Source organism: Podarcis cretensis (assembly GCF_951804945.1).
Source record: "Podarcis cretensis genome assembly, chromosome: 4".
NCBI classification, from domain to species: domain Eukaryota; kingdom Metazoa; phylum Chordata; class Lepidosauria; order Squamata; family Lacertidae; genus Podarcis; species Podarcis cretensis.
The window spans coordinates 74,399,411-74,424,916 of NC_137173.1; the positions used below are offsets into that span (position 1 = coordinate 74,399,411).

Below are 25,506 nucleotides of genomic sequence, written 5' to 3' on the forward strand. Positions count from 1 at the left end.
TCAGCATGTCGCTGGAGGCTGCGCGACAGAAGCTGCGGGTGGCACTGTACTCTGTGTTGCGTGACGGAGGCTGCGGGTGGTCTTGCAAAAGGCAGCGTGAGGCTCCCCCCCTTAAAAACAAGCTCCACAAGTTCTAGCACCTCTTTTTCTAGAAAAAAAGCCCTGGTACTGACTATCAAGTGACAAGCAATAAATAGATCCTTAAAAAACTGGGAAGCAGTTTGCACTGAATCTCCGATCATTTTTGATCTAGTAAAGATTAAGTTTTGGGGCCCCTCCAGATGTTTTTTTAAATATATATATATTGTGCATCCATGATTACTTGTGCACTTGCAAAATATTTGGACTGGATATACTGCTTCATTTCCGACGAGTGCGTGTCCTGTAATTTCCTGGTTACATTCTGTAGCTTTTTATACCACAAACATCGTGGTTTTTGTTGCACTGTTGTTCCAGAGTTGAAGTAATGCAATGACACTGGGGAAGCATATCAGAACTACTAAAATGGAAAAATGTGTGGATGGTCCAGTATAAATTGACCTGCGCTATTATTGCATCTGTGGCACACTGCAGGATACACCCATAAAAAGACCTCAGTGTGGAGGGTGCCCTGGTGAATCCCTCTATTGCAAATGAAAACCTGTGCATTCCCTTTTAAGTTTAGTAAGGGAAAATATATGTGCAAATTTGAACAGAAGGATTCTCCAAAAATGGGAAGGGGTGGGTGCATTAAACCATTCTTTATTGATGAAAACTAACTGTATAAATAGTAAAATATTTTCCTTTTTTTAAACCTCCATAGATGCTTTTAGTTGCCATCTTTTCTGAAACTGGATTTTTTGATTATTGTGCAGTAAAGGTAGGTCTGTTCGTCCCTTCTTTTTAGTGGAAAGCATTTATATACTATTTAGCACTAGAATTTAATAATAGTTTGCCATCTGCTATACAGAATAAAAAAAAAGCATGCTTGAGTCCATTTGACTGTCTCCTTTCCCCTCTCAGGTCAATTACTTATTTCTAGCCTATTCGTGCTTTGATCATTACTGGCAGACCTTAAAAAAAAAAAAAGCAGCAACATTCATTCTATAATTTTCTAAAGGTTTTAGCAGATGGATGACGCTTTTGGCAAAATTATCTTAGAAGAGATGGGTAAGGGCTGTAGGCACAGTGCTCAACTCTCTTAAACCCTCTTTAAATTACTGGTACTTAAATGCTATTAGTATCAATAAGGCAAAGAGGACCACTTCTCAATTAAGTAGTGGCAAATGATGAATGCCTGCCGCAGCATGTACTATCAGTTTCAGTGAACGTGCATTGCTATAATATAAAATGGACTCCTTGGGAGGAAGAGCGGAATATGCGTTTGGTTTTTAAGAAATGACAATAAAACACACCTTTGCAGCATTTTACAAGTACTCATAAATTTTAATGTTAGGCACGATTAGCTTTGGCTTCATTATATCTTAGGGAATGTATGATAACACTGGCTTTTGTCTTCTGAAATGCTTAGATTCGTAAGGTTTTCCCCACCCCCTTTTCCCGTTTTGAAAAACTGGCAAAAGTCACTTTACCACAGCTTAATAAATACTGTACCTCTTGGTATGAGGTGATGCTGAATGACAGCCCCACATCTAGTTGCTTAGCAAGAACTGTGATGTTGTCCATCGTGCCAATCAATTCCATCATATTTCCTCTGTGTCTGTTTTTATTAGGCTTACAGACTCTCTCGAGGCAAAGTGTGGGCCATGATTATCATTCTCTGTCTTATTGCTGCGATTCTCTCAGCCTTCTTGGACAACGTTACTACAATGCTCCTCTTTACCCCAGTCACCATAAGGTAGTTCTTCAAAAAACAAGCAAGCAAGCTTGCAAACAAAACCTCACAAAGGTGGAATGGGCAGGGGATTCAAACCATTTTGAGTGTCCTAATATGCCGTCTGAACACAGGCAGGTGGGAGGTGACCCTGACCATCTGTTCACTCAGGTCGCCTCACCTCTCTCTTGACTTCAGCCAGGCAACCCATATGGTCAGCTCCAATGTGGGCTGTTTTCTTACAGTCGCAAGAGGCTGGGATTGTGTTTGTCTTTACTGGAGGAGGGAAGGAGGAAGATAGACCTAACAGGCAGTCTGTGGGTCACCAGGATTTTTGCAACAAAGCTATGGTTGGGAGAAAACAGACCCAGGGAGGAATCTACCTGGAGACCTTCCAGAGAGAGATGAGTCATCATGTGAGTCAGAGCATGGTGTGGGCAGCTACGTTTATTGACTCATGTGCTTGCCCCATTCATGCATAAAGGTGGAGGTGGAGGCTTGACCTTAGACTACCAGGCATTTGTATGTGTGATGGCAGCTGAACCCAACCTTATCTCTCCATGCTTTATTCTTTCAGGCAGTTCTGCTTTATTCTTGCTTCAGTTCTGAAGTGCAGCCCACTTCAAAACCTGAAGCAAAGTGCTTGCAATGATGATTTTTCAGTTGCCCTCACCACTGCGTAATAAAAACTTGACTTCCACCCCTAGCTTCATTTGAGGACTCTTCCCATCATATATAGATGCACACCCTCAATATACTGACACTCCTTTCTCCTGCCTGCTGGTTTGTGAGTTTTCAGCTGGAAATTAGTCTTGAAGCCCAAACAAAAGTACAGTGGTACCTCGCAAGACGAAATTAATTCGTTCTGCGAGTTTTTTCGTCTTGCGATTTTTTTCGTCTTGCGAAGCACGGATTTTGGAAAAGCTTCAAAAATCACCAAAGTCTTCAAAAACCTCAAAAAAGGCTACCACACCGTGTGATATGAGTTGCTCCTCGAAGTCAAGTCGCAACTGCACCCCCTGAATGCACGGTTTCAAGAAAAAGGAAACAAACTTGCAAGACAAAGGAAACAAACTTGCAAGACGTTTCCGTCTTGCGAAGCAAGCCCATAGGGAAATCCGTCTTGCGAAGCAACTCAAAAAACGAAAAACTCTTTCGTCTTGCGAGTTTTTCGTCTTACGAGGCATTCGTCTTGTGAGGTACCACTGTAATTGTACTTTCCTCCCTCTCTGATATTTTATTAGGCAGAGCTCCACTTTTCAGCCCATAATGGTAGAATTGTCCCTGAGTAAAATAAATACTGCTAAGGTATTGGTTGTTTCAGATATGCTGCAAAATGTGGAAGTTGACTTAACTGGTAATAATTTATGTGCGCATATATTTTTCATATGCAGATGTCACGGCGACATGACTTTTTAATTTCCTTATCTGGAACCAATCTCTCTCTCTCTCTCTCTCTCTCTCTCTCTCTCTCTCTCTCACACACACACACACACACATTGTTTTTCAACAAGCTCTGTTTCCTCCCCTCCCCTCTCTGACTGCTGTGTTAGTCATTCACTTTATTTTGTTGCTGTCTTCCTCAGACTTCTTCAGTCCAATTTTAAAATGGTATTCTAAGCTGCTATTACCATGGTGATGCAGCTTAGTAGAAAATTCTCCTGATTCCTTGACAATAAGGCTTTAGCCCTTTACCAGCGGTGCATGAAATATGATCTTATTTTCTTGTCACATTTTGTGGCAAATTCAGTATTTTGCAGGAGTTACCAAGATGAATCCCAATCCTATATACTGGGGTGGACAACCTCAGGCCCAGGATGTGGGCCAGATGTGAGCCAGATGTGGCCCTCCAGGCATTTCTGTCTGGCCCCTGGGTTTGTCCCCAGCCAGTGTCCCTTTCCTGGGCCACACCAGTCACCATTCCTGCTCTACACCCTTCTCAAGTGCTTTCAAGCACTTGGCAGGGCTAAGTGTCCTTAAACTATGTGATTGCGTCCTGTTTGCCTGGATGGATGTGTAGAGTAGAAACCTTTAGCTTTTTCTGTGGCTGGAATGTAGCACCCATCAGTTGCTCTGTTATGTACTGAAGTTCTCACCCTGGGCCAGCAGGGGGATACTGTAGATAGTTTTCACTCAGGTCCGCATATGCAGATAAGGAATTGAAAGTGACGTTCAGTGATTGGATAGTTACAGAAAGTTGTTACTGCTGCTTTGTAGTTGAGCTCTATATAAGCAGCTTGGCTGAACCCTTCAGCCCAGTTCTGTTCTGGCCTGTGAATAAACACGAGCTGTCTGAAGAATCGCTGTGTCGTCTGGTATGTTCACCCACAACTTAACACGCTCTGTTTACTTTTGTATTTGACCCCATCACATTTGCCTCTGGCCTTGCCTACCACTGGCTTGTGGCCTCTCTGCTGAAAAAGGGTCCTCACCCCTGTTATATACCAACCCATTCTCTAAGGGGGGGGGTCCTCCATATAGCTAAAACAGCACCATCCATGCACAAGGCAAGCTGGTTTGCAGAAATACAAACAAACACCAAACCAGTCCAGTTAGGCCTGAGCATGGAATACTGACTTGACCGTTGAGAGGAAAACATGGGGCAGGTTTGGGAGGAAATGGAATGGAGTGCCTCGGAAAAGTCATGGCTGGCTGGAACCCTGGAACAGGAGCGCTCCACTTCGCAACATTTTGTCGCAGGGCCCGCTTGTGAATACTAGTCGTCTTGCTTTTGTCAATAGGAAAAGGGATTTAAGGAGAGGAAGTGGAGGAGCAATGCAAGCAAACTGCAAGCAGATCTGCATCTATTATAATTTCCGCTAGATTCCACTGTTTGAACTGTTTGTCTGTTCTTTGCAAATCAGGTCTGTACAAGAAAGCTGCCATCTAATATTCAGCAAAGTGAGGGACTATTATGTGAATGCTCTTCTTATGATAAGAGCAAAAAATGATTTGCTCATTGGGGCGTGGGGCACGATATTTATTTTTATCTATCACAAATACTAATGGGCTCTCTTTCTGGCGCATAGTTTGAGCTAGCTTTGGAAACATAAACCAGCGATTTTAGAAATCATATGAAAAGGATCAGACTGTATTTTTGATCTGTGTCTTTGCAGGTTATGTGAGGTGCTTAACCTAGATCCCAGGCATGTCCTGATTGCCGAAGTAATCTTCACAAACATTGGAGGGGCCTCTACAGCTATTGGGGACCCACCCAATGTGATTATTGTTTCAAAGCAGGAACTCAGGAATGAGGTATGTATTGCTGCCTATTGTGCAAATGGAAAATAAATACAGATGCTCTATTCAGCAGTGCTTATCTGTTCTTCCCACTGTGCTGAAAGATAAAAGACTGCACCTGTTCTGGCACAGAACCAGTTGTTATTTTTTTCCCAGACTGATGCTGTAAGGGATAATGCTAACCTGAGGAAAGAAAAAAAAAACAAAACACCACACACTAATACATAATCCATATGCATCTCATCTCTGATTAATATAAATTCTACTTTAGTATAAAGGCTGCAGTTCCATATACACACTTACCTGGAAGTAAGTTCTATTGAATTCACTGGAACTTACTTCTGAGTAGATACACATAGGCTTGCGCTGTAAGTGATGGAAATTATGGGATTTGCAGCTGGGTAATTGGTTTGTTTGTTTGTGATTTTGCCATCCATTTAATCAGGCTTTTTAGTTGTATTGACCATTGCCTTGTTTTCTCCCTTCTCCTTAATCTGGGCACACACACACATACACATACACACACAGAGAGAGATTTTTAATTTTTCAAGCATACAAATCCAAAACATCAAACAACAAACGACATTATGGATGCAGTATTGATATGGGAACAGTTTAAAATATATATTTTCCTCAAACATTTTATACTTAATGTACAGAATACACTTTTCCCTTAAACATCAGATACTCTGTATGCTTTCCATATGCACCTTCTGGTTTTTATAAATATAACAGTAGCTTTAATATATCACCAGTATTATAACTTCTGGTTTGCTGTGTTTGCACCGAGATGCACTTTTATTGCCATGTCATGAACACGGATGGAGGGATTTGTTGCTGTCCTGGGATTTTCCCTTCTCTTTCTTTCCCACAGTTGAGCTTTGTATGACTTGTGAAATGTTAAGGCTCGTCTCCTTTACTTGAGGATATCCCCTTCTTTTAACATTTAAAACATGGCTTTTGAAGACCAGTGACTCCCCAGATATCTCACCTTGATGTCATTTATACTTGAAAAAGGTCTATCACGGTCGTGGACATTTTTATTGGCTACTCAAACTTCTTCCAGTGTTAACCTCAGCTTGCACTGACACTGTGTGAACAACATGGTGGATAATGGCTGCTTACCGGGTCACAGGGTGGGCAGCAGATGTAGTCCATCGTACCAAACTCCTTCCTCTTAGGAGCAATGCCAGGGCTAGGCAGTTGGCAGTTAGGGAATTCCCAGGCTGGCCACTGGAGATTGGCGGGAAAGCCCGCCATCTGTTATTTGAATCCTGGCCAATCCGGCTGGGCTATGTGGGTGGGGCTTGGGACCCGATAAAGGCTGGCTGCGCTAACCTCCAGAGACACAGTACATTAATTTAATACAACCCCAACTGGTTTTTGGGGGGAGTCACTTCTCTATGTATGTGTGGCACATGAATATATATATACTTCTCCTGGAGTTCCTAATTGCTCCAAGGTGATACTTTCCAGAAATACATTGGGTTCTCGCTATGTGTGTGCTTTTTAAAATGTTTTCCTCAAACAGATGAAATACAGTCTTCAAGTCTAGATTTTTAAACATTGGGAATGGAAATCTGAAAAGCAGCTTATTGCCTCAAACAGAAATAAAATAATACAAAAACTGTATTTTATGTTAGGCATCGGTTTACTGTGCTTGATAGATCTCTTTCTCTCCTTTATAGACTTCATCTCTTGCTCTGCTCTTGCTCTGTTTGAATGCATTTAGACTTGCCACAATTTGTTCATTAAAAACACAGAGATAAGGATGTACTTTGTAGAAAAATGCAAGTGAACTAAAATGGGAAATATTTCCCAGCAGTGATTAATAGCCCTTCACTCCCACTCTGCAAAGGAATAAAAATTATTGGTACCCTATTTACATAACAGAAGAGGTATATTTCTTGTTCTCTTTGTTTCTTCATTGCTTAGATGGGGAATATGCATTAACAATAAGTCTATCAGCTTGATCTTCTAGAGTCAGCAATGGCGGCTTACCCGGTCACGGAGGTGGGCGGTTGTTGTGGCCCGTCGTGGGTCCCTCAACCCCCTATGGGAGCAATGTCAGGGGGCTAGGCAGCCAATCGTGGATTGTTGGGCTTTCCCACCACAGGCATATTTTGAATCCTGGCCAATCCGGCCGGGCCATGTTTTAAGACTCTGGAAGCAGGGACTGCTAGAACACAAGTTGCCCTGGCATTCCAAGCCAATCGAGGATGATATACTATGACAATATTTTACTTAGTTACAGAGCCATTTAAAATACAAGCTATCCAAATTCCTGGGAGAATAAAATGTTTTAACCTGACCATGCCCAAACAGTAATCCAGTGTGCACCAGCCCAGCCAACATTAACTAGATAGGGCGTAAGATCTGTCTTCAGTGAAGAAGAAGAAGAAGAAGAAGAAGAAGAAGAAGAGGAGTTTGGATTTGATATCCCGCCTTTCACTCCCTTTAAGGAGTCTCAAAGCGGCTCACATTCTCCTTTCCCTTCCTCCCCCACAACAAACACTCTGTGAGGTGAGTGGGGCTGAGAGACTTCAAAGAAGTGTGAATAGCCCAAGGTCACCCAGCAGCTGCATGTGGAGGAGTGGAGACGCGAACCTGGTTCCCCAGATTACGAGACTAACGCTCCTAACCACTACACCACACTGGCTCTCAGTGTTGTTGTGTGGCACCCAATTGGGCAGATGCCAGGACCTCTGCTGTAAAAGGTTATGAAAAGGATTGTCACATCCTTTTGTTTCTCGCCATCATTTAGCATTAAGAGCTGTAAGAGACCCAGTGTAGGTAAAAAAATCAAGCACCTGGTAGTAGTCCTTTGTATATGGCTCTGGGCTGCATATGTCTTGGAAAACCACAAGTCTATTATTTATTTATTTCAACATCTTCTCAAAGGAGCTCAAGGTGATGTACTATATTTTTCAATGTAGTATTGGAATGCTGCACAGTTTATTTCTGTAACACTTTAAAACATTTCCCCAGGAATCTTAGGTAAGAAGTTGCCCGGTTTAATTATTTTTAAAAAACACACACAACCAAATGTTTTTATTTTTGTGGTGCAGGATTGACTACCTTTGTACCCATAAATTTTCAACATTTGTGACTTTGAGGCTTCAGAGATTATAACAATTTCCTATCTTAGCTTCACACTGCCTGAGAGGTCACAAACTTGTTGTTGTTTAGTCGTTTAGTCGTGTCCGACTCTTCGTGACCCCATGGACCAGAGAACGCCAGGTACTCCTGTCCTCCACTGCCCCCCGCAGCTTGGTTAGACTCATGCTGGTAACCTCGAAAACAGTATCCAACCATCTCGTCCTCTGTCGCCCCCTTCTCCTTGTGCCCTCCATCTTTCCCAACATCAGGGTCTTCTCCAGGGAGTCTTCTCTTCTCATGAGGTGGCCAAAGTACTGGAGCCTCAGCTTCACAATCTGTCCTTCCAGTGAGCACTCAGGGCTGATTTCCTTCAGAATGGAGAGGTTTGATCTTCTTGCAGTCCATGGGACTCTCAAGAGTCTCCTCCAGCACCATAATTCAAAAGCATCAATTCTTCGGCGATCAGCCGAAGGTCACAAACTAGTAGACCATAAAGTAAAAATGTCGCCTAAAGTTTCAGAGCACCCCCTCCCGATAACTCCATAAAGTTTTCTGAAACCTTTTAAAGCTTAAGCTCTGTTATTGCTTTTTTAAAATGTTCTTTTCTTGAGTAGTCTTGTCTTGCTTGTCATGATTTCCATTTTTGCAAAAAGCAACGACTATGATTCTTAGCTCATTTCAATACGTTTCCTTTTCAAATTAAGCATATTTCTGGAACATTTCCAGTTCTGTTCCACATGGAAGCAAGAACGTTTTCCTAATATTAGCAGCCACCTCTATATAGCCGAAGGACTGTCACACACAAGATGGGATTATCTTACTTATCTTATGTATGTAGTATATGGCTCTTGAAGTAATTGTGGGAAGAGTAAGTTACAAAATCTTGGCAGATGCTCCTTTCTTAGGTGATGTAAAGGGAAGCACTGACTTCAGAGAATGCTGGATGCTTGAAATCGTGTAACACATCTTAATCAGCAAGAGATTCACATACCAGCAAGAGTTCAAAAGTTTAATTTAGTGCTACATGAATGAGACTTTGCTGGGTGAGTCTTCCCTTCTGCTGGTGCAGCCTCAAGTTCAGAAGCTTCTGCTTCTAGGGATGGAGAAGAAATTCAGTTCAGCATGCATTTAAAGATGAATGCAACAAATTCACACTTTCTGAAAGCTGATCGAAAACACAAAAAGGAGGGAAATAAATTAATTATAAATTATATATTTATTTGAAGTTAGTCATTTTATATCAAAAATAAGTGTTACAATCGGAACATCCGCCTTTGACTCGTAGGCGTGGGCCAGAAAATACCTGTCAAAAAATTATTTAGCTGAGATTCCTGCCTTGCAGGGGGTTGGACTAGATGACCTTTGGGATCCTTTCCAACTCTACAATTCTATGATTCTGTGATTAATCATTACTACCTTCATCCCCCTCGCCATGCATTGAAGAGCTGTTTAGGTCGAAAGACAGGATAAGAAACATAATAATAAATGTTAATTGCTATCATCATCACCTCAATAAAACAGAGTTCAGTGGAATACCAAGTTTGATTATTGCAAATAAAATAAAATAAATTCCACCATCCTTTCTGGTCACATCCACACCATACATATAAAACATGTTTAATGTACATGGCTTTCCCCCAAAGAATGCTGGGAGCTGTAGTTTGTTAAGGCTCCTAAGAATTGTAGCTCTGTGAGGGTTAGACTACAGTTCCCAAGATTCTTTGGAGGACGCCATGAATGTTTTAAGTGGTATAAATGTACTTCAAATGTATGGGGTTTATGTCAGTGGAAATTTGCTGAGCATACACCTAACTTCTCAACTGAAATCAAGGAGCTAAACGCAGTGCTATATTTTGGCTGGATTATATTGCCAAGTACAGAAGGAGACCTGCACTGTTCTGCTAAGAAGACACTACAATAATATTCAGTGCCGTTTTATGTATCGCACTGAGAGTTGCTGTAATTGATTCTACTTCAGTTATATATCTTTTATTCCCAGGGAGTGGACTTTGCAGGATTTACAGGGCACATGTTTGTTGGGATTTGCCTCGTGCTTCTTGTCTCCATTCCTTTCCTAAGACTTCTCTACTGGAACAAAAAGCTTTACAACAAAGAGCCAAGTGAAATTGTTGGTGAGTTTGAGCTTCAGATTATATATTGGGGAAGGGGAATAGATGCAATAACCAAACGAACTCATAACACCCTTGTATGAAATGGCTGCTGCCAAGTCCCTTTCCCTCTTTGTTATACTAATGGACCATTGCTTGTTTTCTTTAGCCCTCAAGCCATTATTTCCCCTTCTTACATCAGAGATTTGTTGCAGAGAGCACATGGTGCAAAGTGTATCAGATATAATGAATCAGGGTCTTGGGAATTGGACCTGTTCCAGTCTATTTTGTTAAATTTATATAATGCTTAATAGAGTTCTAAGCAGTTTATAAAATACAAAGCTAGTTATACGAACATTAAAATATGAACATTCAGAATTAATCCTACTTAGAATTCTTCCTGTCATAGGCTGCCTTGGTTATTGAATGGAAAAGCGGAACAGAAGTTCTGAAAATAAACACATAAAAATTTGTGTGTGGGTCTCTTCAACAACAACCAGATTTAAGAAGACTTCATAAAAGGCCATTAAGCCTTTTTAATATAAAGCTGAGAATCTCTAGCTGAGATTCTTTCATTGCAGGGAGTTGAGACTAGATGACTTTGGGGTCCTTTCCAACACAACAGAGTGGCTGGCTAATAATAATAATAATAATAATAATAATAATTCCAACTCTAGCTTGTAGAAAACATCTTTTCCAGTCAATACCTTCAGATCTTTTCTAACTTAAAAATTCTGGCTATTTCACTGCAAGTTTTTAAAAAATGCATTTAATAGTAAATACCATTTTTTCCGGTGTATAAGACTAGGGTTTTCCCCTAAAAAATAATGTCAGAAATTAGGGGGTGTCTTATACATGGGGCCATCTCCCCTCATTTTCTTAAATCTGAGTCCCCCAAAATAGGGGGCGTCTTATACACGGGGGTATCTTATAGACGAAAAAATACGGAAAACTTTAAAAGCTGGCAAAACCCTAGAGCCCAGTTCACACAATTGCAGATCTTTAAATACTGTACTGTACATTGAGTGGAACAAGGGGCTAATGATGCCCCTCCCCCACATATGAGGATGCAATATGTGATGTAGTTATATGTGCATACATCCGGCAAAAAATAATAGATTTTTGTGGTCCTCGTAAACCTTTCATAAGGATTGTGGGGATTAGTTGTACATACCCATTGATGGGTTTGTAATATGCACAGGATTTTAGTACCTTAACGCGATTGGGGGCCACTTTTATTTGGTTATAGGTTTTGAGGTTTTCTTCTTAGAGGTTTTTCACTGCTTTAAGGTTTGTTTGTTTACAATTTTATGAAATAAAAATTTTTTTTTGAATAAATGGTATTGTAAAATGACTGGTAAAGGTAAAGGTAAAGGGTCCCCTGACCATTAGGTCCAGTTGTGGCCAACTCTGGGGTTGCGGCGCTCATCTCGCTTTATTGGCCGAGGGAGCCGGCATACAGCTTCCGGGTCATGTGGCCAGCATGACTAAGCCGCTTCTGGCGAACCAGAGCAGCGCACGGAAACGCCGTTTACCTTCCCGCTGGAGCGGTACCTATTTATCTACTTGCACTTTGACGTGCTTTCAAACTGCTAGGTTGGCAGGAGCAGGGACTGAGCAACGGGAGCTCACCCCGTCACGGGGATTCAAACCACCGACCTTCTGATTGGCAAGTCCTAGGCTTTGTGATTTAACCCATAGCGCCAACTGCATCCCTAAAATGACTGGTAAGGATGAGCAAATCTGCCAATTTTGGTTTCTCTCAGTTTCTTGTTTTCCCCCAAAATTAAATTCAGTCCTCTACATTTCCACATCAGTATGCATTTTTAATAGAAAAATCCTCTTGAAAACTCCTCATCATTTAGTGCGAATTTCTCTGAATATACACATTTTTGTATGTGATGTATTACAATATGCACATTTTTGCAAAGCAAATTTCCCTAATAGGGTGCATATTTGCATGTTAGATTTATTAATATATGCATACTTTGGTATACACACTTTCGTACACTTGACTTGCAATTTGGCATTAACAGTGTGAATTTCAAAAGATGCCTGTGTTATTGTTTGTGTATTGTTTCAGAAAGCGCAAATTTGACAGGCTTGCCTTTCAATGCAAACTGAATTTAATTCTGTCTCCAGTGGCTAGCATAGATTTTGACACACATGCAGCCTTCATATCTGATTTTCCATATGCAAATTTTGCACTGGGGATCTGTACCCAAGTACAAGGCATTGTAAGAAACCACATTCATTTAATTGGTAATGAGACACAAGGCTAAAATCCCAAGGCATTTACCATACTTGGAAGCAAATCCCCCTGGAAACAAAGGGAGGGTTGAACTCTTCCTCAAGCTTGGGTTATTTATTGAAAAACAGAAAAGAAATGGAAGGACATGCTGTTGTTTAAAAATAGCATAATCATCCATACAAAAAATGGTATATTTAACTAGCCAAAATTCTGCTGCCCTTGAAGAAACAAGCATATTCAGGCTCAAATTAGACTTGTCATCTGTGGTACTCTGCCGCCTACTATAGTCAGATTCAGCAGTTCTCGTAATTAGCAAGCGATCTTCTTTTTTCCCTATAATCAGCAACAAGCTACATCATGATGGAGCCAATCAGTACCTGCTCAATAAAAGCAAATACTAAAGTACTAGTTCTATTAACATTTTCTGTAAAATGGGATGGGAGAGGTGATCAAAGAACATTTCATTAAAAGGGAGCTGGGGCAATTTGGCTTCAGAGAAGTAACAGAATGTCTGCAAGATGTTTTAATGGGTCTTTTCGATCTCTAATTGCTGTGGTTTTGCGATAACCTTCAATAGATTGTTTGAAGCAGCTGTTTCAATCAGCTTGGTGTCTGCTATGTTGCCCTCTGATTACCAATCAAACAAGCACTGAATGTATATATAAAGAACCAGTTTACTGTTCTCTGCTGCTTTGATTTCCTTCCTTGTCATATCCTTTTGAGTACTGCGTGTTGCTATTCAGCTGCTTAAATTAGAAAGGATTCACAAGACTGATCTTTCCCACTGTAATGAGACTACTTGCACTCTGTAGGGATGTTCATATGTATTGCAGACTTTTCTTTTTTAATTAACTGTTTATTGAAGGCTTTTCAAGTTTTGACAGAGTATAGAATCATAGAATCGTAGAGTTGGAAGGGACACCGAGGGTCTTTTGTACACTTGACTTGCAATTTGGCATTAACAGTGTGAATTTCAAAACATGCCTGTGTTATTGTTTGTGTATTGTTTCAAAAAGTGCAAATTTGAAAGGTTTGCCTTTCAGTGCAAACTGTGTTAGTGTGGTGTAGTGGTTAAGAGCGGTAGACTCGTAATCTGGGGAACCGGGTTTGCGTCCCCGCTCCTCCACATGCAGCTGCTGGGTGACCTTGGGCTAGTCACACTTCTCTGAAGTCTCTCAGCCCCGCTCACCTCACAGAGTGTTTGTTGTGGGGGAGGAAGGGAAAGGAGAATGTTAGCCGCTTTGAGACTCCTTTGGGTAGTGATAAAGCGGGATGTCAAATCCAAATCCAAACTCTTCTTCTAGTACAACCCCTTGCAATGCAGGAAGCTTAACTAACACATCAGATTGCCACCGAACCTCTGCTTAAAAACCTCCAAGGAAGGAGAGTCCACAACTTCCCGAGGGAGACCGTTCCACTGTCAAACAGCTCGTACGTCAAAAAGTTCTTCCTGATGTTTAGTTGGAATCTCCTTTTTTGTAATTTGAAGCCATTGGTTAGAGTCCTACCCTTCAGAGAAGGAGAAAACAAGCTTCCATGTGACAGACCTTGGGATATCTGAAGATAGCTATCATATTTCCTCTCAGTCTCTTAGCCTCTTTTCCAGGCTAAGCATATCCAGCTCCTTCAACCATTCTTCATAAGGCTTGGTTTCCAGACCCTTGATCATCTTGGTTACCCTCCTCTGCACACGTTCCAGCTTGTCAACATCTTTCTTAAATTGCAGTGCCCAGAAGTGGACACAGTATTCCAAGTGTGGTCTAACCAGGGCAGAATAGAATGGTACAATTGCTTCCCTTGATCTGGGCACAAGGCTTCTGTTGATGCAGCCTAGAATAGCATTAGATTTTTGTTTGTTTGTTGCTTCTTCTGCATCGCATTGTTGACTTGTGTTAAGCTTGTGGCCCCTAAGACCCCCCCAGTACTCCATGCTTGCCCCACCTTTGCAGCAAGTTGGCTGTATTTCCACAGCTGCCTTCCCCCTCTTGTCCCAATCCAACAATTTTATTTATAGGGTTTTGTACCTGGTAGGCCACCTGCATGCAGATGGTCACTGGTTCAGTTCCTGGCATCTTCAGATAGGGCTGGAGACCCACCACCAGTCAATATAGATCAGGGTGGGGCACATCCTTTGGCCAGGGGGCCAGATCCTTATCCCTGCTACTCCTTGTGCACGGAGAGGCCCACCTGTCAACCATCTGATGTAACAATGACACCAGGACTTCAAAGCACCACCCAAGACATGCCAAGAGCCCTGAGCATTGCTTTGAAGTGTCGCTGATCAGCAGGGTTGAAATCACTACCTGTCAGATGACTGGTGGTGAATTCAAGCCTGCTTTGTTCAGTAGATCTGATGCATAAATCAAGTTCCCCATGGGGAACGACGATGCAATTTACAATCGAATGAAACCAATACTTAACACAGCACCAAAAATACAGTTAAAAGCAGAGAGTAAGCATATATAGTACCTAATGGGACATGCTTCCTCAAGAACTAAGTCTGACAGAGCAGCGGTGCTGCCTCTGCATTAAAGGTAAAGGTAAAGGTACCCCTGCCCGTACGGGCCAGTCTTGACAGACTCTGGGGTTGTGCACCCATCTCACTTAAGAGGCCAGGGGCCAGCGCTGTCCGGAGACACTTCCGGGTCACGTGGCCAGCGTGACATCGCTGCTCTGGCGAGCCAGAGCCGCACACGGAAACGCCGTTTACCTTCCCGCTGGTAAGCGGTCCCTATTTATCTACTTGCACCTGGAGGTGCTTTCGAACTGCTAGGTTGGCAGGCGCTGGGACCGAGCAGCGGGAGCGCACCCCGCCGCAGGGATTCGAACCGCCGACCTTTCGATCGGCAAGTCCTAGGCGCTGAGGCTTTAACCCACAGCGCCACCTGCGTCCCAGCGGTTCCATCGACAAACGCCTCTGCATTAGATGTAGCAAAAAAGCTATAAGGGGAAGCAACCTGCCACCTTGTGCAATGCCAGGTCTTGTGCCAACCCTGGTTCTAGTGCCAGGGATCAGTGTTTAAAGGGTGCTAGCATATACTTAATATACAGTACATGCAGGCATGTCTGGCTATAAATACAAATCAGGCATCGAGGTATTTTGGGAACTGAAACAGGTGGAACTAAAAGAAACTAAAGGGACCTCTACTATTTCAAAACAGACAAGTGATTGGTGGTGAGAAGGGGGCCATGTTACAAGTTTGTATTGGCCCCTGAGAGATGATGATTGGGCACTGTTTGTGCTGCAGAACATATGGCAACTCTGTTGAAATTAATGAGCTTCAAATAAATGCTCTGATTTCCCCACTGAATGTTCTTGTTTGCTCAGCTGAAGGCTGCAGCTTTGCAATCATCTCGAAATCTGAGGATCTGGCACTACTGCAGTTCACAGTCTCTTTTAACTCCCTCCCCCCGCATCCTTCAGCTGCTTTAGTGAGCTGATAATGATGGGTACATCTCTTTTCCTGTGATGTTTCCAAATTCCGCCAGGGATACATAGCTGCCTTTTGAAAAAAAAAAACCAAACAACTTCTCTTTTGCAAGAGGACAACTGAGCAGCTATAGAGATCCTTCATATTTCATCCTAATTCTGTCATAGATGAAAAATAATTTGACATGGTGGGGTACGGGGAAATTCACTGGATAATGAGAGGGAACTGGTTTTACGCGAAGCCTGCCCTGTGCTTCTAGGTTCTCTCAGATTCTTCCAGTGATGTCGAAGCTGCCCCCTTCACCTGCAAAATGACCCTTCTCCTGACCAGCATAGTGGAGAGAGTAGAAATAATATAAGTTGTGAATCCATTCCTTGTGTTTCTGGTGTAAACTTTTGCAGGAGGAATTTAAATTAGAGAGCCAGTGTGGTGTAGTGGTTAAGAGCGGTGGACTCGTAATCTGGTGAACCGGGTTTGCGTCTCCGCTCCTCCACATGCAGCTGCTGGGTGACCTTGGGCTAGTCACGCTTCTCTGAAGTCTCTCAGCCCCACTCACCTCACAGAGTGTTTGTTGTGGGGGAGGAAGGGAAAGGAGAATGTTAGCCACTTTGAGACTCCTTTGGGTAGTGATAAAACGGGATATCAAATCCAAACTCCTCTTCTTCTTCTAGATACAGAGAAAGGTCATACACATCAGCATGCCAGGATGATGTTAACTTTCCTTCTTCAGACACTGTGAAGAATGGGGGTCTGTGATACTAATCCAGGGATGGGGAAGATATGCCCCTCCCAGTGTCACTGGGTTCCAGCTCCCATTTTCTCTGACTGTTGGTCATGCTGGGCTGGGGTTGATGGGAGATGAAGTTCAAGATAGGCATTGGACAGGGACGCTGTGATTGTGTTCTGGATTGTAGATTCTGAAAAGAGAGTTGGACTAGAACAGTCTTTCCCAAAGTGGCCAACCCCCCCCGGGGGGGGGGGGCACTGGGATGATCCAGGGAGCAGTAGTAGCCTCGGATGCATTGAATAATAATAAGGGGGTGGTGGTGGAAGCATAAAGAAGAGAAGAAAATTTTGAAAAACCATTTGTACATGCATGGGTGTAGCCAAGGGGGGGGGGCAGGGAGGGGCAGCTGCCCCCCTCCCAATCAGTAAAAATACTTAGCTAATTGAGGTGCTGCCCCCCTAACAAAAATCCTGGCTACACCCATGTGTACATGTATCATCTGTTGTGTAATGACAGTTCCTGTGGAACGCCCTCCCATCAGATGTCAAAGAGATAAACAACTACCTGACATTTAGAAGACATCTTAAGGCAGCTTCAGGGAAGTTTTTAATATTTAAACACTTGATTGGGAGCCGCCCAGAGTGGCTGGGGAAACTCAGCCAGATGGGCGGGGTATAAATAAATTATTATTATTATTATTATTATTATTATTATTACTGCCAGGATGGGCACCATTTTGGGATGGCAACACCTCCCCTGGACCCTGCAGTCGTGCTGGAGGAAAGGGCTTTTTCTGGGCTTGAGTGAACCCCTTTTAGCTTCACCTGGGACTGGTAAGTGGATCACAGCTTGTCCACTTGGCCAATGGCAGGTGAGGTGTGGTGCTGGCCCGACCCCTGGGGCAGATCAGACTGATCCGGCAGGTTTTTAATCCCAGTGCCTAGTCCACCTCCTTGTCTATTTTATAATTTCAAGCTTAAAGGTGTCTTCTTTACAACAACACCTTTCTTCACTATGTTGTAGGATGTAGGTAGAAATATAGAAACATAAAAGAACGGAAGTTTGTCACTGCATCTTTCTGTTTGTTTGCTTAAAGTAGATTTCCAGGGGAGCGCTGATTAATTCCCCCCCCCCCGAAAAGTGGGGGAAGGCCAAATAAGTTTGGAACCTCTGGTCTAGAGGATCCCAGGTTCCTTCCAAGTCGATCATCCTGATTCTGTTCAACACATACATCCCTGTAGTTGTGTTTCCACTATAATTAATTTCATTAATGTTATTTATATCCCAAAGAAATGTCAATATTAACAAGGTATAGTTACACTAAAAGCATTAAGTGAAATATCAATTTCTCAAAATATTACTGAAATGATTTTCGAACTCTCTTTCTGAGAGCAATTCCACACTTCAAAATAGGCTATTGGCTATTGTGTATATCAATTGCAGACAGCTGGTTGCATCAATCATTCTTTACCTGACCCCATCAGTTTTAATTGTGATTTTTAAAACAGAAAGAAAGAAAGAAAGCAGGGTGAAAAATGTATATGTGCTTCTGAAATGAGTATAATGAATTGCGGAGAGATTTCTTTTTCTCTGGACAGTTGGCAAAGTGTAAGCTTATCCTTTAATGAAAAATGTTGGCTAACTTGATTTTGGAAATGTTGTTGACCTAGAAGCCTGACACTCTGAGTTACGGTGTCTTCGTAGGGAGTAAATGGAAATTGTTTTGATAGATTTCAAAGCTGATGCAATTTTCTCAGCAACAAATTACATTGTCAGGACTTTAGTTGAGTGAAGAGCAGTAATTTGTGATTTTGAACTTGCTCTTCTGACGATGTAAAAGGACATTAAATATACAATACTATTGTGAATAGAAGTGATTGGTAGGTAAATAGGTGGTGAAGCAGTCTGCTTTTTCTTTTATCCACAGATATTTCCTGGCTGAGGTAAATATTCAGTGGCAGTAGGGATTAGGTACATAATAGGCATGCCTTCAAACATGAATGGACAACAGATATTGTATTACTGATACTATATTGGAGTTTTATAAGCCAAATAATGGAAAATTATGTATACAGTGGAACCTCGGTTGCCGAACGTAATCCGTTTTGGAAGACCGTTCGACTTCTGAAATGTTCGACAAACGAGGCACAATTGCTGGCCGGCAATTGCAATGGAGAAAATGGAGAAACGTGCCTTTGAAGCTGTTCAATTTCTGAGGCACGTTCGAAAACGGAAGCATTCACTTCCGGGTTGTTGGCATTCAATTTCTGAAGCATTCGACGACTGAGGTTCCACTGTAGTGCATTAAGTTAGGGATGGGGAACCTACCAGATGTTGTCGAAGTCCAGCTCCCATTATCCCTGACTATAGACCATGTTAGCCGAGGCAGATGAGAGTTGGAGTCCCACAACATCCTCAGTCCTGAATGAAAGTGCTGCCCACAACTATATGGGAGACTATGGGGAAAGGCTGGCAGCAGTTACAATTCTTTGTAATTTCCCCCCTTTCCTCATTAGAAACATTTAATCCCAAAAAGTCTAGAAATGTGACATATTGCTACATTTGGCCATGGTAAACCCAGAGTCCCCACAGACATCCTTTTTATTGTGCTTTCATGATGATGCTATTGGAGCGGTTATATGTGATCTTGCTTCCAAATGCTGTTTGTGCAGGAGAAGTTTTGAAGCAGTCACATCTCTTGATTCCCAATCAGTGTTTATCCCATACCTTCCTGCTGAAATCCTGCATCTTAGCTTAGAATACTGGAATTGTACCTCAGAAGGTCCATGTCTATGCATTGAAGGGGTGGGATTTTGAAACAGGTGTTTCTTTTTCAGAAGGCAGATTTACATGCGTGCGCTAAACCATTTTTACAGGTCAAAATCAGTGTCTTGAATTGTGCTGAACTGGAAACCAGCACTGCTTGCTTAGTAATAATAGTGGGTCTATTGATTCAGGAGACAAGCTGCAACTCCTTTTTTTCCAGCTAGTTGGTAATAATCCCATCATATTGAGGATTTTGTTTTTAAAAATTCCATTCCTGTTTTAGAACATATCTAGAAATTCTCTACAATATGTGGAAAACACATTGAAGGGCTTCATGCCAGACAAGTTAATATGACAATGGTGCCTTGAAGGCAGAAAGCTTGAAAAATCACAGGCAGAATATATACAGACTATTTATAAAAGACCTTATCTATCACAGCTTCTAACATAAAGATAATTAGCCACATTTTTTTTTATAAAAAAGGATCCATTTATGTTTTGGGTAGTTTTGCTGATTCTAACAGTGCAATACTATACATGTCTATTCAGAAGTTAGCTTCACTGAGTTCAGTGGGACTTACTTTCAGATAATTGGACAGCACCTTAAAAAAGTCGTAGCTGAGGCAATTTTTTTTTTAAAAAATCACACAACCCAAGTCTAATGCTTATATGCGACCTTATTATATTGACAATGGCATTATATTTGATTAACCAAGGATAGATCTGTGTTAGACTAAACTGCACATTAATCTTTTATACATTGGAATGATCAGGTGCTGGGAGAAAGACGGGGATTTAAATGTTGAATAAGATTTCAGAGTCTCAGTGCTCTCTTGGTAAAGTAATTACACAAGTTGACATAGCTAAGAATAATGGTTCCATGAATATTTAACCTATCTGAGATTATGAATTAAGTATACCTATGAGCAAAATACCTGTCAGAGCATATTAGTGCTGAAAATGCTCTAAACCAGCTTCAAAATTTTCCTAGATGTACATTTGAATTTCTGTACATATGATCCCTTGAAATGGACCCCAGTGTTTGGCAACTGAGTGCAGAACACCCTTATAAAATGGTTTATAGACACAGTGGGGAAGGGCAGCCTGTATTTTTCCTTTGTCTGAAAGGTGCTGTGAACCTCTAGGCAATCAATTAGTCTGTACTGGATGAACTGGTCTCTGCCCTACTGCTTGATATCTAACTCCAAAGCCTTGGTTGTGTATAGAAAGTGAGAATGAGCAAAACCACTTTACCGTGGCCTTACTGACATATATTATTGATTAATAATAATAATAATAATTTATTTATATCCCGCTCTCCCCAGCCGAAGCCGAGCTCAGAGCGGCTAACAACAGTAAAATAATACAGCATTCTAAAATCAATTCATTATAAAATCAGTTCAAATCAAATTAATAACAGTTTGCATTCACACAGGGAAGTAAGAAGGCAAGACACAAGGGCTGGGTGAATTCAGCCACATTTTTTAAACTTAACATAAGGTCTGCAGAAGGGAACTTAAGTGCAGGATAGTAAATTGCACATAACAAACTGGACAAGCTAACCCTATCAAGGGGAAGAGGCAATGTGTCATCTACCACTTCCTCTAAGACCCACCCTTTCAGGTGAGGAGGGAGGTCTTACTGCTTCACTCCTCCTCTGCTGAGTGCAACTCTGGATCTGACCCCTGATGCATAAATCTTTCAATGAACGATGTTAGCCACTATACAATTTCGTTTTAGAAGGTTCACTTTTTGACCCAGGATACCGTGTGTGTGTGTGTGTGTGCCATCAGCTATTTTGCTGTGATTTAATATGTCGTGTCTTCACTTTCAACTAAATAATTATATTCCCGCCCCCCCCCTTAGAGCTGAAACATGAAATCCATGTTTGGAGACTGACAGCACAGAGGATTAACCCTGCCAGCAGAGAAGAAACAGCTGTAAAGTGCCTCCTAATGCAAAAAGTTCTTACTCTGGAGATTTTGCTGAGGAAAAAGCTGAAAACATTCCACAGGTAGGGTCCATGACACTTAACGCGACATTTTACAAAAGGTCACTGAGCTCATGGGAGGTCATGCGTAGCAACGTGGTTTAGACATGCAATATCTTGCATATAAGAAAAAGTAAGGCTGTTGGCACGATCTCCCCTTCCTTTGTTTTCTCCTTTGCCAAAAATTAGATTGTAATTTCCCCTGGGGAGGAGACCTGTCCCCTTGTACTTTGTGAAGTGCCATGCACATTGATGGCACTAAACACATAAAGCATCATTATTTAGTGATAATGGTGATGATAAAAATCATTACCATGCTTTGATTATTTTTTATAATTGGCTGCAGATTGGCAACATTACAAATTTTAAGCAAATCTCATTTCTCTTATGCTTTACATGTATAGCTTATGAATACACAGATTTTCCAAGACCAGCTTAAGTCTCCATTAAGGGCTTCCTCTCTCCCTTTGGAAGAAAACAGATGCAGTTAACAGACCCTGGAAACTTCACATTACAACACCCTTTGTAACAAAATGATCTAGGGCTGAGCACTAATAAAGAGACTCAGATTAATTTTGATATGATTTTGCTTAAGTGGGTACAGTATTGCAACTGCCATATTACAAGAGCTATCCCATCCATATGAATCTCTCTGTGGATTTTTATTTCAGACAAATCTCACAAGAAGATAAAAACTGGGAAACAAATATCCAGGAGCTCCAAAAAAAGGTAATGTATTGCCTTCATACCATTGCAAAACATTGCCCACCATATTCTATTACATTCATTTTACTATAACACTGTGTGCCTTTCAGTGCACAAATTGCTCTGCAGTCCATAACTTCCAAACAACTGGTTTTATGTAGTTTAGGTTGGACTTCATGCATGAAGCCAGATAGGAACATAAATCTTCCATGATCCTCTGCTTTCAGGGTTTAGAAGTATCACCATGTAGAAATTATAATGTGAACTTTTGACTTGTTCCTTACAGAAAAAGCAAATGTCACAGAACAAAGATGAGTTGGAACAGTACTTAAACTACCTTGGTTTGATAAAGGGATCCTCCAGACTATCAGTATTTTCCTGGAGGGATGCAAGTGCATACCTAGGTTGATTGATGTGCCTGGGTGAAACAAATCCACTATAAAAAAGGAAACTGACTTTTTATGGTTTGGAAAGTAATGCAAGAGGCAAATGCAGCCGGCTTATATCTGCAAGTGATGGACTGGAGTGAAGACTTCAGCACTCTGGTCTGCTGCTCCAGCTCCACCCACCCACCTGCCCCTGATCGGGAAGTTCAGATATTTGGTTTAGGCTGGCTATCTTGCCATGCACAGCAGTTGACCAGGGACTGCAACTGCCTGTCCAGGTTCTTCTTCTTCTTCTTCGATCACTCATAGCCGAGTAAGATTGCCTTCCATAAACACAGTTTTAACAATGAGTCCGTAAGTGACTGTGGAGGCCAATTCTGGACCCACACGTCCTTCCACAGTGGGGACATTGATTCCTGGGCGGTAGTTGATCATTGTGTGGATTTGCCAAGTGTGCCTTCCTCTTAGCATGTTTCTCCCTTGCGTTCTGAGTTTGCGTATCTTCAAAGTCCATGACACCTTTGGTAAAGGCTGTTCTCCAACTGGAGCACTCGCAGGCCAGTGTTTCCCAGTTGTCGGTCTTTATACTACATTTTTAAAAGATTTGCCTTGAGTCAGTGTTTAAACCTCTATTGTTGACCACCAACAGTACACTTTTCATTTTTAAGTTCAGAATAGAGTAGTTGCTTTGGAAGACGATAATCAGGCATCCACACAACATGACCAGTCCAACGAAGTTGATGTTGAAGAATCATTGCTTCAAGACTGGTGATCTTTGCTTCATCCAGTACACTGATATTAGTTTGCAAGGTTGAATGCTGATTGTTGTATATCCTCCCCACAAACTAATCAGAATAAATGTTCAATGAAGAGTGGACATCATATGGTATGTACACAGCCCAAGTCTACACTATACAGTGCTCAGGTGTAGGATAGCCATATGTGAGTTTGTGAGTTTCACACTGTTTCCTAGACAAGAAGTTGGAAACTGTAATGAGTGAAGTGATCCTGAGAATGGAATGAAATAGTAAGGGCTATAAAGAAACAGGAAAAGACTGATGCTTAGAACAGAGCCCGCTGGGGCACACAATCCGAGCCTATCAAGGTATCAAGTATTTATGTTGGAAATTGCATTCCAGCCTTACTGCTCCCGTTATAAGGAGAAACAAATTTAATAAACACGTTTACTTCCAGGCCCTGTAACTGATAAGACATAAAGCTTCCTTTTATTTGTGTAACTAAGATGAAACTGCACCTTAGGGTCGCTGCATCTGCCTCTATACTGTTCCTTAGACTGTAAACAGAGTTGTTCTGAAAAACGTGTTAACATTTGTGGAAACAAGACACAGTTCCTTTCTAAATTTAAGATATTGTTTCACACCTCAGGCATTTCCTCTCTCATTTTAATGGATTCGACCGTATTGTTGTTAAAAACCATATTTCAAATAATATATATTTAAAGCATGCTGATATATCTGAAGGGTGCTTCTTCTTGTTGATACGGTTTCTGTATTTTCTCCTTTCCTACAGCACAGAATAACAGACAAGGTGCTTCTCATCAAATGCCTGACTGTTTTGGGAGTTGTTATCCTCATGTTCTTTCTCAATTCGTTTGTTCCAGGGATTCACCTGGATCTTGGTAAGCTCAGCTCCTCTTCTTTCATTGTTGGGAATAGAAAAAGCTGCATTTGAACATGGAGTGTTTCATGCAGCTTTTTGCAGAGGTCTATCTTTGCCATGCAGTCTAAAGGCCTGTACAGATATTTCATTTTTTTGAACAACAATGGCATATTTGTAACTCTGCACTCATGATGGCTTCCCTCCAGATACCTCTGCTTTTGTTGCTGGGAACTCAGAAAGCACACAACTGAAGATTGCTCATGAAATGCAAACCCCTTCCCAGCACTGCCATGTTGCTCCTTTAAAAGAGACCCCCCCCAAAAAAGAGAGGGGCATTGGGAAAATTCGTAGAATCTGCAGTTCTATGAATGCTTAACCTGAATGTAAACCCCGTTAATTAGTGTGACTTCCACAGTAACATGCAATAGTGCTGGGTTTCAGGCATTTATATAGAATTTTAGAAGGTTTAAAGTGCTTCATGTACTAGATGCTTCATGGAGGATTGAGGAATGCATTGCCCAGTGTAATTTCTGTCTTCTAAAAGTGGCAGGGGAGTGAAGACCCTATCCTTCCCCCATGTGCTGCATAGCCAAATCCAGGCTGCTATTAGCTGAAGTGTGGAAAACAAGCAGATTGAATAGTTGTCTGTATGTTTTCCTCTCTGTAGCTAATAGTAGCTTAGGGAGAAGGATTTGGATCGGGGCCATGGCACAGGATGGATGGATGGGCTTAGACTCATCTCCCTATACAAGGGATCCAAGGGAGCTTCTGCAACTGCTTTTAGGAGAAGAACATTATATTGGGAGACACAAGTCTTTGGTCTGTTTTTCCTGGAAATCTTTCCAATGGAAAAGATTGTGGCCATCATGCCCCATGAAACAACACAGCCTATGTGTGAACTGATTCTTATTATACAGCAGCATACTAGGTAACAAAAGTATATGAAACTAATGGAAAACAAATATCCTGATATGCTGTCTAGCTGTGTATTTCTCTAATTCTCTTATCTATAGCGATAGGCACTTTGAGTAAAGACCTTCATTTAATACCAACTTTCTACACAGTGCCTTCATTATCTTGCTTTTACATGGCTCGGACTGTTAATTTTTTTATTGTTTACAGGAACTGGGGGGATAATCAAACTTTGATCAAATATTTTCTTTTAGTACAGCCAATACAACAAATCATTTGAATTTCAGAAGAAGCGGTTTAATGGCCTGAGAAGTACATGGGTGCCTGGGGAAACAGTGAAATGGAGGAGCCTGGAAAAGAATCATAATCTTGTTCAGGATTGGTGCCTTCCTCCAAAAGAAGTTCTGTGCACTTAGAAATACCTATGGGGTGTTTTTTTTGCTTGTTTGTTTTGCATG

General features: G+C 41.6%; 1 protein-coding gene across 2 annotated transcripts in view; it reads left to right on the plus strand.

The window, feature by feature from the left end:
• OCA2 (OCA2 melanosomal transmembrane protein) overlaps positions 1 to 25,506 on the plus strand; it is a 158,381-nt gene that overhangs the window by 68,706 nt on the left and 64,169 nt on the right. For both annotated transcript variants that reach the window (XM_079972593.1, XM_079972592.1), the window contains exons 12-18: positions 803 to 859; positions 1,713 to 1,837; positions 4,930 to 5,068; positions 10,152 to 10,284; positions 21,302 to 21,449; positions 22,097 to 22,154; positions 24,047 to 24,155. In XM_079972593.1, coding sequence (XP_079828719.1) covers positions 803 to 859; positions 1,713 to 1,837; positions 4,930 to 5,068; positions 10,152 to 10,284; positions 21,302 to 21,449; positions 22,097 to 22,154; positions 24,047 to 24,155 — 769 coding nt within the window. The remainder of the gene's footprint in view (positions 1 to 802; positions 860 to 1,712; positions 1,838 to 4,929; positions 5,069 to 10,151; positions 10,285 to 21,301; positions 21,450 to 22,096; positions 22,155 to 24,046; positions 24,156 to 25,506) is intronic.